Below are 12,068 nucleotides of genomic sequence, written 5' to 3' on the forward strand. Positions count from 1 at the left end.
CACTAAAAACTTGCACCCAGGTACGTAAATGCCATGAGATCAGGTAAGGGAAAGACGATAGGTCTTTAGCGATATTTTGCACTGGGATGCCACAATAAGCAGGAATGGAACAAGTACAAAGCAGGCGAAGGAGCAGATCGCATACACAGCATCTATCATTGATGTGTGGTAATAACACCAAGCCATAGTGCAAGAGATGCCATATGGTTCAGGCACATACTCACCCCATCTGAACAGCGGGAAGGATGACCAAACAGCAGCAATTTACCATGTAGCTACACACACCAGATGGATGTTAGCTCATTCTAACTACATAGCTGGAGATACAAAGAAGGTCATATTGGTAAATTCATAATTTATTAGTTGATCTACATAATTAGACCTCAGAATTGTGATGGTCAACTATTATTACCATTGTGATGTATTTAAGCTATTTATGAAGGAGAAAAAAAAACAGTTATGGCTGTTGATTGGATTGTGAAAATTTTGCATTGCATTTTTCCTGTTTAATACCATTGCAATGTATATATTATCAGTGTAATATCAGTTATTTGAGTGAGAAATAGCAGGACATAAAATTTGGTATGTCTCCATGTTGCTTTATTCACAGCACTCATGCTACACACAATGTTTGTGTACAACCTGATGAACATGTTATCCAGCATGATTTGCTCCAAAGAGCATCTTGCTTCAGTGGAAGAAAGACCATCTGACCTTTTGTACAATTGAGTTCACATGGTCAGTGTCAAAAAATGTCATATTTGATTGGTGGATTTTTAATAGAAATTGATATAGAATTACAATAGAAATAGTGAATCTTAAGTCTTAGGCAAATGTCTGATTATTTATTTGTTATGTCATAACATTTATTTGTTTAAAATTATTTACAACCCTGAAACTTTCTAGGTTTAAATCTTCAAGATTGTGAATTCAAGACATTATTTATATTAGATTTATGTGTATGATCATCAGCAGAGGAAAGCAATGGTGAATAATTCAAAAACACCCTATAAGTGATATATAAAAAAATAATCATTTGTATTATACAAAAACAGAAATTGTTTATTAAAACTCTAGAAGTTGTTTTATCTCACAATACTTATATACCATATAAAATACTTCCCATAACAAGTCTTGATGTAGCAGATGACGCTGATGGCTGTATGGTGAACATTCCACACAGGCCAAAGATGAAGCAAACTAGGTAATATAAGACACACAAGAGGCATGACGTCCCAGCCAAACGTGGCTAAAAGATAATAGCGGTAGAAGCACATACAGCAAAAAAGTCAACCACTGCCAAACTGACACAGACCAGCTGAGTTATACTGTGTGTGTGTGTGTGTGTGTGTCTGTCTGTATGTATGTATGTATGTATGTATATATATATATATATATATATATATACTTATTTATACAGTATAACTCCATTCAATCATTTATTTACTCAAGTCAGTAATTGTACTCAAATATGACTGTGATGGTAATAGTGGACACAATTGATCCAAGGTTGACCTGTATTGTGTGGAACCAGATATTTGTTTGCAGCATGGCAATGAAGGTGAATAAACAAGTAAATGTAAATGCAAGTATCTATGCAGCTGTCACTATGCCCACATTCACCCTTCAGCAACAAATAAAGGTTTCTTCAGCCAGTTACATGATAAAACACTTTATTCATATATTATACCAAGTTAGGACAATCGATATCCTTTATGTGCAACAGAACCTTCTTTAGAATTAGAGAAATTACTTATAATAAAATAATTATATATACTTTTGTGATTCACACTATAATTTGTTGTAATAGATTTAAAATACATTTTTTATTGATCATGGACATCAAGCTAAATGTATTTACCTTTATCTCACTCAAATATTGTATTAAAATGTGAACCGGTGAAACTCTATTATTAAGATATTTAGTATGATTAAAAAACAGTAATAAAACCAGTCAGATAACATTACAAAACTCATGCAGGCCTATATATGAATGGAATAAATGAATTACAAAAGATGTGATGAATAAATAAGCAATAGGCAATAGATAGATGTTCTCTGTATTTCCACTTTGAGATAGAATTTTCCTCCCCCTCAGGAGAAGGTCACAGAGAGATAAAGATGTGTTGTTGCTTTATTTCCACCTCACACTTGATGTGGGCAACACAACATTTAACAGCACAAAAACTGAATAGAATATAGAAGCAGCACACTGTGATTCCTTTGTTGCTGTGTGCAAATAGAGAAAATGTGCAACTGAGTTTGGAGTCTGTTTAGTTATAATAAAACTAGCGATGTTACTTTCGTGAACGAATCGTTCTTTTTGAACGAATCTTTTTGGCGAACAAATCATTCTCGTTCACGTAATCAATTGACTCATATTTCTGGTTCACTGAAATTCTTCCCTTCAGAGCAGCGTGGCGCTGTTAGCTCTGCGGACTGTTTCATCCTGTCAAAGACTGACTAAACCTTGAGCCAATAGCATTCCAGTATGAGATGTGACGGAGCATGTGATTTGTTGAATGTAGTGAAGGAATACGCCCTTCATTGACCGAATTGCTTTTAGGGTCTGAATGAGAGAGAATTCAAGACCTCGTTCGGGTTGAATGAACTGGACTGGCACATCTGGTTCGTGAACGGGTTGAATGAACTGGTACATCTGGTTCGTGAACATACAGAACCAGTTGTTGAACGATAATGATGGCGCACAGGTAGAGCTCGGCTCGTGTAGTTTGGCTTAAGCCGGGCTCACACTGTGCGATTTTTTAAAAGTCCTTTAGGAATTTTTACATTATCAACCCATACACGTCCAGTGACTGCGATCTGCATTGCACGCGGCACCGAAATGTTGGCGGTCATGAAAAGTATATGAACGGCGGCAATACCGGCGTGTTTATGAAGAATAGTGTATGTATTCATACACACGCACATGAAAACAGCGGCGCAACCAGTGTTTATATAAAAAAGAAACATATCAGATTAATTCGGTGAGCGGAGGACGGGAGCGCCGGAGTTTATAGCTGATAGAATAATTCTCAAGCATTAATTCTGCTCATAGCTTGCCTTGAAAAACGGAGACAGTTTGATATTCGTCGCAGGGGTAGTCACACTGCAGGACTGTGCGCCAAATCTTCTGACACTGCCAGAATTTCGTCGGAGGTGAAATTTGATCGCAACAGCCATTAATCGGCTGTCGGTGAACATGTCAAACCAGCGATCAAAGACTACGGATTTTAGCCTAGGATCATAGGAATCTTTTAGGATTTTCAAAATTTGTCCCAGACGACCAAATCGTGGCCAAAATCGCACAGTGTGAGCCGGGCTTTACTTGCAGCAAAGAAAGAAATTTACATATTACCATTGTTATGAAAACTGACCCACTACTGTGTTTTAGACTTAGTTTTGTGGTATATTTTGCACTTTGAACAATTTACCTGTTTTTATTTACAATTTACTACTGTACAGAGTAGCATACTGAACGAGTAAGGAGAGAGATCTTGAGAGAATTGTTCAAAGTACAAAAAATACCACAAAACTAAGTCTAAAACACCTAGTTCAGTTTTCATTACAATGGTAAAGTGTATTTCTTTCTTTGTTGCAAATATGCCAAACTACACGAGCGCACTCGCCATCATTCAACAACTGTTTTTTTTTTTTGTTGTTTTTCATTCACGAACGGTTGTTACTGAACGAACGCCCATCACTGAGACCGAGTCGCTGTTTTGAGTCTGAACCAGAGCGAGATCTCGTTGGTGAATTCATTAAACGAACTGGTACATGTAGTTCGTGAACGAATGTGTACCCGGTAGGTCGGTCATTTGAGTCAGTCTCGTTCAGCAATCAGCAGAAAGCGGATGCAAGCTCATACTGTGCACATATGCTTGTTTATATATTCATATTTAACATACAGAACATAACTCCAAGACACATTTAACATAATCCCAGATTTATGAATGTGTAAACGTCTGACCAAACTATTAAAAAAATGTTAATTATGCAAGAAAACCTTATGGTTTGGTCATCTGAACCATTTATTTAGACTTATTCATTTATTTAATGAGTAGGCACACATTTTAATGAAGCCAAATCAGTTTTTTTGTAACAAGTAAGTACAGTACGTTCGTTGATTTAAGACATAATAACACATAACACACTCTTTTTCGCCACCTGCTGGCGTATTTATGTAATATGAAGAAATGGTCTCTGAACGAATCATTTTGGTGAACGAACTGAAAATGAACGAATCTCTTGAAAGAATCAAAATTTCCATCACTAAATGAAACCGTCATTCATTTATTATTCAAAACTTTAGATCATAGGTCACTAACAGGCGGACCGCGGTCCGGACCCAGAAGCCGTCCCATCTGGACCCGGACCTACATATCTAGCTTCTATTTCAACTGGCGCAGCTTTTGTAGTCTTTACGGTAGCAGACTCCGGTCCGAATCCGTGAAGGCTTTTGACATAATGAAATAAATGCCAAACGCTAATTTTTAGTACATCAAATTTATATCTAGCAGATCAAGGTCAGCTCTAGAGCCGTTTGGGTGCGGTCGTGCGTGCAGTGATGAGAGCAGAGAGCGCCCGCTGCGCACAGACAGATGAAACTTTCAGTGGGTGAAAAGCAATGGCATTTTCAAAAATTAGGAAAGTTGACGGGTCCTTAAAAATCTTAAATGTTACAAGAAAGTCTTAATTATGATTTCAGGAGGTGTTAAATGTGGGGACTGAAAGACAAGAATTGCGCTATTCTTTGAATAAATATGAGCGCTGCACGTTTCAAAGTCATCTGCTTCGCTGCTTTGTGGAGTCTGTCTGTTGGGCTTTGTGTACTGCTGCCGTTCCCAAAGCGCCACCTGCTGGAAGAGAATGATTTTCTAGTTTCAATCAGCCCGTACAGTCTGCTGTTGTCAAAGGCCAATGCGAAAATCAATCCATGTTTTTAAGCAAACACGCAGAGTTGTAAATGTGAACTGGTGGATCAACAAGAAGATGTGTTATAAAATGTAAACAATTAAGGCAGTAAAATATATTTATATGTTATTTAATTAATCTAATACTTGATTGTTTTTGTGAAAACCTGCATCTGAACAGTAAATCGTGCTTTTTACAGTCATTTAATTTTTAATTTGTTTAAATTTTTTTGTGCAGGTCTTAAAAAAAAAAGGTCTTTAAAAGTCTTGAATTTAAGCTTAAATATCCTGCAGATACCCTGGCCTGGCAAAAACCATCAATTGTTTTTTATATATAATTGTTCTGACCTCGGCTGGTGGGGAGGGTTCATTACTGGACCTCGAGCTGTTTTAGTTGAAGACCCCTGCTTTAGATAGACCTTTCAGATTGGACTTTTCCCACATGCCAAAACAGAGACCTCTGGTGGTGTAAAAATATACGACAGTCTGGACTTTGAAGGGATAAATATCTTCTTTTTTTTTCTTTTTTTCTTTTTTTTTTTGGCATAACGTACAATAACAGTTCAGTGTGGTCATGTTTGGCAAGCTACAAAGACCAAAATGTTTGGTTTGTTTATCATGCTATGTCTTCAGAAAATATTAAATATTCAAGTCAGGTGACCTTTACTTCTATAGCGCTTTATACTATACAGATTGGATATACAATGGAGACAATTCAGATTCTGTTGTAAAGCAGCTCTAAAAGACAATAGTGTCATTATTTAGCTCAAGTCAGTTTAGATCAGTTTACAAGTCATATATACTATCTTTGTGGTTTAATTTTTAATTTTTACAAAACTCAGTAAAACACAATAAAGTTCAAAACTGTAGCTGTGTTTTAAAATGGGTCATGGATGTCTTATCACCATCCTCCAGAGTATTTTCTGTGCAGCAAGTACAAATGATCTTTGCTTTACTTAACTGAGTGGATTGTGTTCTTTCCCTTATTATTTTTCTGTGGAATTTAATGATTTTACTGCATAGGGTGCATGACTTTTATATAACCTTTAACTACATTTGGTACCAAAGGTGCATGCTTCTTTTGGCAATGTATTTTTGGATGTGACTTATTAAAAAGACAGATAACATTCATCTCAACCTCAACTGACCCCATAGACCATTTGAACCAGGTGATCTCATAAGGTGGAGTAATAATCAAAATTGTAGCTGAGGTTAACTAACTGGGTAAAGTCCACTCAGTGGATGCTTCATTTAGTATGAAGGTATCTGATTCTAATAGAAATTATAAATAAGTCATTAATGATCATTCACTTCTTAAAACAGACAGACAGACAGATAGATAGAGAATACTTTTTGAATTGCCCACTGGGGGTCATAGTTTACCAACTTTTTCCAAATACAGCTACCGCGGAACACTGCCAGAAACACCTGAATATTATTTGGGTTCATTTTGTTTGTAGAATTTGGTTAGGATTATGTTTCTTTTCAAGCTTCTTTTATTCTAGCTTCTTTTAGGCTATTCTACAGTGAGTCTACTGCTGTGTGGACACTCGTGTCCTACACATCCAAAGATGGAAGTTTGTGCCTTAATATTACACATCTAGTTTCTTCAGCAACAGATCTGGGCCGGTACCGGTGCGCGTGCCCGCGGCCTGTGGGAGGTCCAGAATAACTGAACCAAAGATCATCATCATCATCATCATCCTCCTCCTCATCCTCATCCCGGAGGAGAGGCCCAGTGAATACATGCCCGACACGACACGCCTCATCCGGAGCGGAAAGATGGGTTTACGAGTGTGATTTCAAGCGTGTGCTGTGTGCGATCCAGAGGTTCGGCTGCGTGACTCCAGCAACATGCGCGTGTGTAACTGAAGCGCATGCATCCGATCAGGACACCGACTCTCGGAACCGAGGCAAGCCGTGGAGCAGACGACCTAAAGCTCTCGGGTTCACCGATCATCTCCATCCGCTACATGTGACCGAACCGAACCGAACCGTCCGAGCCCATCTGCAGCTTCACCAGCGGGCTGCGCGTTAGCACGGTGAGAAAACACCTTCACGTGAAGATTAGAGGATTAATGATATGAGATCGTTTCAGATCATCGATGCCATTTGAACCGTCGAAGCGTTTTCTTGGATCGCTGTTCTGATCCGGTTCGTCACTGGTGGGTAACGGATCCGTCAAGGACTTTAGTCCAAATCTCATTAAATCACCGAATCAGCCAGACACCGGCCACTTTGTATGAAGGACAGACAGTCGGGGATTATATAAATATGAAAATGCACAACTAATGAAACAACCACTCAAACAAAGAGATCATTGGAAGAATAAATAATCATATAATGATGTGACCGTTAAACTGAATTATGACCGGGGTTCGCTTCGCATTAGCTTAGCATGCTAACACAGCAGCTCAAGCACAGACACTTTCTGCTTTATTTACCAACAGTGATTTGCATATATTATTATGTTTTATTTATTCGTTTAGATGTCTACATTCGAATTGTTGGAAAATTATACACGTTTTGGTATAAATTGGCAGTGCTGTTAAAGCAGCAGTTAAAACTGTATGTAGCATGCTAGCCGCGTTAGCTCTCTGTTCAACACTTCATTTTAAACATTTCACCTTCATTCAGAGGATTTTTACTCGGATCGACCTTAAAACAAATTAATGAAAGCCATGCAAACTCGAATAACTGAACTGAAGTGTGTTAAACTTAATCAGGTTCCACGTGTGCCATATCAAACGTTATGTTTATTGTTATGAGAAATATCATAGTTACGAATAATTTTGTTATTAATAATTATACTCTCCATCATTCTTATCGTTATTATTTTGTACAGGTTAATTTTTATATCATACATTCACCCAGGACAAATATCGGATTAAGCATGGTATTCTTGGTTTCTTTGGTTAACCTGAAGTAGCTCCTCCTCAACATGCTTATCAGGAAAGACACTATTTAATTTGAACCAAAGTTTTTCTTTGTTTGTTTTGCTTGGACCACAGATATCAAAGTCTAACGGGCTTTAAGGGTGTCAGTATGAACCGGTGTATTTATATCTGCAGATACTTGAGTGTCTATTCACAAAAAACAGTTCACAAGCGTAAGCTGCATCTCTATACATGAGTCTATTTCTTGTTGTCACCTCCATGTCTTGCGTTCACTGGCTTGATTTAAGCATGCATCACATGAGCTAAAGTGTTGAGATTTAATTTGCTTTTTCTTTCTTTCTTTCTTTTTTTTTTTTTTTGCAGGCAGGACAGTACAGTATGGCTCCCCATCTGGAAAGGGCCCGCAAATTGTTCTGGATCTTAATGAAGTCGCTGCTCCGTTTCACCTTCATGTTTGTCAATAACTGTGTGGCGATCCCATCCTACTGCCTCTACCTGATAGTCCTGCAGCCTTTAAGACTTCTAGATGCCCCCACGTTCTGGTACATCGAAGGGGTCATGTTCAGGTGGTTACTGGCGATGGTGGCATCTTGGGGCTGGTGTGCGGGTTACACAGGTAAGACCAACTTTTCCTCTCTTTTCTGACTTTCTTAATGGCAGTGCAAGGCACTACATGTAAAATTGTATTGCCGGACTGTGTAAAACAACCTTTTTCAAGTAAGCCACACAGGGCACTAGACTTCAGTCAGCATCTCCAGTATATCATCTACTGGCGCCAAAATTTGACTGCTGAGTGCGGATCTATTGACTGTTTTTCATCTTTATTGACTCTCATACTCTAGGGTTTCCCATGTTTGGATTGATTTCTTTATTTTCATTGGGCTTGATTAAGCTGTTACACTTTGTTTTTTTGCTTTAATAGAGTATATTTGGACAATATTATACACTGGGAACCTCATGGGAGGTCTTTGTTTACCTCACATCTCTCTTGATGATTCCACATCATCATTCATCAGAGACTGGAAGTGTTGCCCGTATTGCTTTATGTGTAGTTTGTTACAAGTATCGATTTGTAGTCGACTTTTTCATTAGAGATTTTGGGATTTCCTTGTAAAGCTGATTTGAATTTATGGCTAGTTAGATCTACGAGAGGTGATATGCTGTCTGCTTACTCACGAGCATTTCATGGGTAATTTCATTTGTTGCATGCTGGTACTAAGAGTAACCAGGGTGTTGATTGTACGGAGAAATGTGATTATGTGGACTATGAGATGGAAGTACAAGGGCTGGGACAGTCAAACGATCGTGAAGACAGATAAGACGGTTTGTCAGCTTTTAACAAGATAACAGATAAAGGTAGTTCACGTGACATTTAGCTATGTTCCACATTTTGACATGCTGTATCTATTCAATTTATTTTAGTCAATTTTCTCATGTGCAGATGTTATGAGCTCACAATTGTTTACAGATCAATAGAAATATTTGTATTTTAAAAGGTAAAATATTATTTAAAAAATGGTGTGAAACCTATGAAGATATGGCGACCAGTTTCTATGACTGGGTGATATGACAAAAGTATAACTATGTGTACTTACTAATGTATTTGCTTTTATGTATTAGAATAATGCTATTTTTTTCCAGTTAACGGAATCATCATTTGAACCAACAGCTATTGTGGACAAGTAAATTTGGAATGTTTAATATAAAATTTTGTAAAAATGGTAAAGTAATAATCTAGCTAGGCCTATATCAGAGATTTCCCATAAGCAGGTCTCTTTGATGTACATGGAAAAGCCATGAATTGAACTTGGCTTTATGCTGCATTGGAGTACCAGTATTTTGAAAATTAGATTAGTGTCTAATAGAGGCTTACTTGAATTGGCTCATTGTTTATATGTTTGATGATTATCAAAAGTTGGATTTCTTAAACTGAAGTGATGGTTAGACGGGCTTCCCTTTCACATTCGCAGTTGGAGTTCCTTTTTTGTCGTTATCTTTAACAAATTTAAGACAAATTGCCTTAAATCTTTGTTGTCATATTTGGAGTAAGTTTGGCATGCTTTAACTATACAGTTGAATCTGGTAGTAGTAGATTACTTTTGAGTACAAGAGCGCACCAAATCAAAATCTGTTTTATTTTAATTTGTCTTCTCACAGGAACAGCGTGAGAATTGCCTACAGTTTTGGGTTACGCTAAGCTGTGAGCTAAATGCTCACAAATTGGGATGAGCAGTGTTTGGAAAGCAGCGAGTGTTAAATAATTAATGGTGGTTTTCCTTTTGAAAACCTGCTCATGTGTAGCTGAGTTGGGAGTCACATGGACGGCGTCTTCAGTTTAGAGGCTGTCCTTGAACCCTACACGGAAAAACAGGAAAATGTGGTATTTTTCTAAACTATTGATGATTAAAAAGGGTACAAATTATCATATTTGTCAGTCAAGGTTAAAGTCGCTTGTCGTGATTTCTTACCAGGTTAGAATTTTACGCAAGATGCCTCACCACACTGATAAGAGGCTGACCTGATGAAGCAGGTGAAGATAAATGTGTGTGGCAGAGGTCAAATCTACGTGTCATTTACCTGCTCGACTGCTTCCTGTTAAAGAGAGCACAAAGATCAGATCTCATGTGCCTTGAAGGAAAAACTCAAAAACTAACATTTTAGTAATTATTTAGTAACCAAAATCTGTTCATTCAAAATTGTATGCTGTTTTATTTTATTTATTTTTGTGGAACACAAAAGAAATTTCAAGCACCATTCAAAGTACTAGTTTTCCATACTACTTGTTTGTGCGCTGTTTTTCATAGTGTATGAGGAACTGATAAAAATTAAGCAATTATTCACTGAAAATCTCTCTCTCCAGTCAGTTGTTAACTCAAAAAGTGTTGCTATAGTTAATGAGTACAGCTGATTCAGTTGGAATTCTGAACCAAATTAACTGGTTCAGTGAAAAGAACTGGCTCAAAAGAATGATTAATTTAATGATCTTGTTCTCAAGTTTGACTCGGTAGGCGCGTTTCCATTACCCTTCAAATTGCGCAAATTAAAATTGCGAATTGAAAATACGCCTAATGGAAACAAAAGTTTTTACGCTCTCATGAGGTGGTTTTTCAGGCAATTTGAAAAAGGAATATTTCGTAAAACTGCAATGGAAACTTTTTTTTTTCGCATTTACAGGTCACATGGCGAATGTTAAAAGTCATATAATCAATGTACTATAACCTCCAAGAAAAACACTTCATACATGGTCACTCTCGAATATGAGGGGCTTTCCCTGCCATTAATGCTTAGACAATTTACACTGCACTACACTGTCTGCGGTGCAGTGTGGCTCTGATACGGCCACTGAAGCTGACTGCGGCCACTCTAGTCAATGCTTGTATTTATTCCAGCTGCGCCACGCATGTTTCTGAAGCTGCTCTCGACGCTGCTTCTGTAAAGATACACGCTTACGCCTCCTTTGAATAAATATATCCAAAATCTGTTGCCATGACTTATCGCGAGAGGCAAAAGGTTACGTTTTAATCGCATAACAATTTTTTAATGGAAACGCCATCATTTCAAAATACTTTATCAACATTTATAAAATATCGCCAAAGTTTTGCGCAAATCTGTAATGGAAACGCACCTAGTGACTCAATGATCCAGTTCTCCTTTTGTGTTCCACTGAAAAGATAAAATCCTGCACACTACTTTAACTTAAATCATTACTAAATTTTATTACCAACATTTCGATCAATCAGGCTTTCTATTAGGTCGATTGACCGAAAATATTGCTAATAAAATTTCATTATGATGCAAGTTTGAGTAGTGTGTGGAATTTATCTTTTTTTTTATATTGGACTTTTGTCTGATTTACCTACAAAATAGCATATAGCTTTAGCAGCTATTCACACAGAACACAAAGATGCAAAACGCCGGGCGGTGGAATGGAATGAAAAAACAACCTAAAGGTCTTTTTTGTTGTTAGAACACTGTCAAGGGTGAGATGCTGTAAAAGACTTGAGTGTGGCGGTCAAACATGTCTATCTAATGTATGCTTACACAGAAAACCAATGAAAAAACCGTGCCTGTGTTGAGTAAATAAAACGGAATATGGCATTTTTGAGTGAACTATTCCTTGAAGTGGCTTTCACATAATGATTAACAGCGACAAAAAGACCTGAAGTCATTTATTGTCATTGAGAGTTACCAGTTTGTAATGACGTGAGTGACAGTGACCGCTGGCGTTGTGAGCAGCTTTATGTAAATGAGCAGTGGC

The 12,068-nt window shown here is 37.5% G+C and overlaps 1 protein-coding gene across 2 annotated transcripts in view; it reads left to right on the forward strand.

Annotated features, from left to right (window-relative positions):
* Window positions 1-6,370: 6,370 nt before the first annotated feature.
* Window positions 6,371-12,068, forward strand: part of lpgat1 (lysophosphatidylglycerol acyltransferase 1) — a 37,672-nt gene continuing 31,974 nt past the window's right edge. Inside the window, exons 1-2 of one of the 2 annotated variants that reach the window (XM_058755671.1) lie at window positions 6,371-6,955; window positions 8,174-8,426. In XM_058755671.1, coding sequence (XP_058611654.1) covers window positions 8,189-8,426 — 238 coding nt within the window. In that variant the 5' untranslated portion in view covers window positions 6,371-6,955; window positions 8,174-8,188. Of the gene's footprint in view, window positions 7,079-8,173; window positions 8,427-12,068 lie in introns of both variants that reach the window. The other variant, XM_058755672.1, reaches the window with a different exon arrangement.

This window comes from Onychostoma macrolepis, chromosome 20, assembly GCF_012432095.1.
Source record: "Onychostoma macrolepis isolate SWU-2019 chromosome 20, ASM1243209v1, whole genome shotgun sequence".
NCBI classification, from domain to species: domain Eukaryota; kingdom Metazoa; phylum Chordata; class Actinopteri; order Cypriniformes; family Cyprinidae; genus Onychostoma; species Onychostoma macrolepis.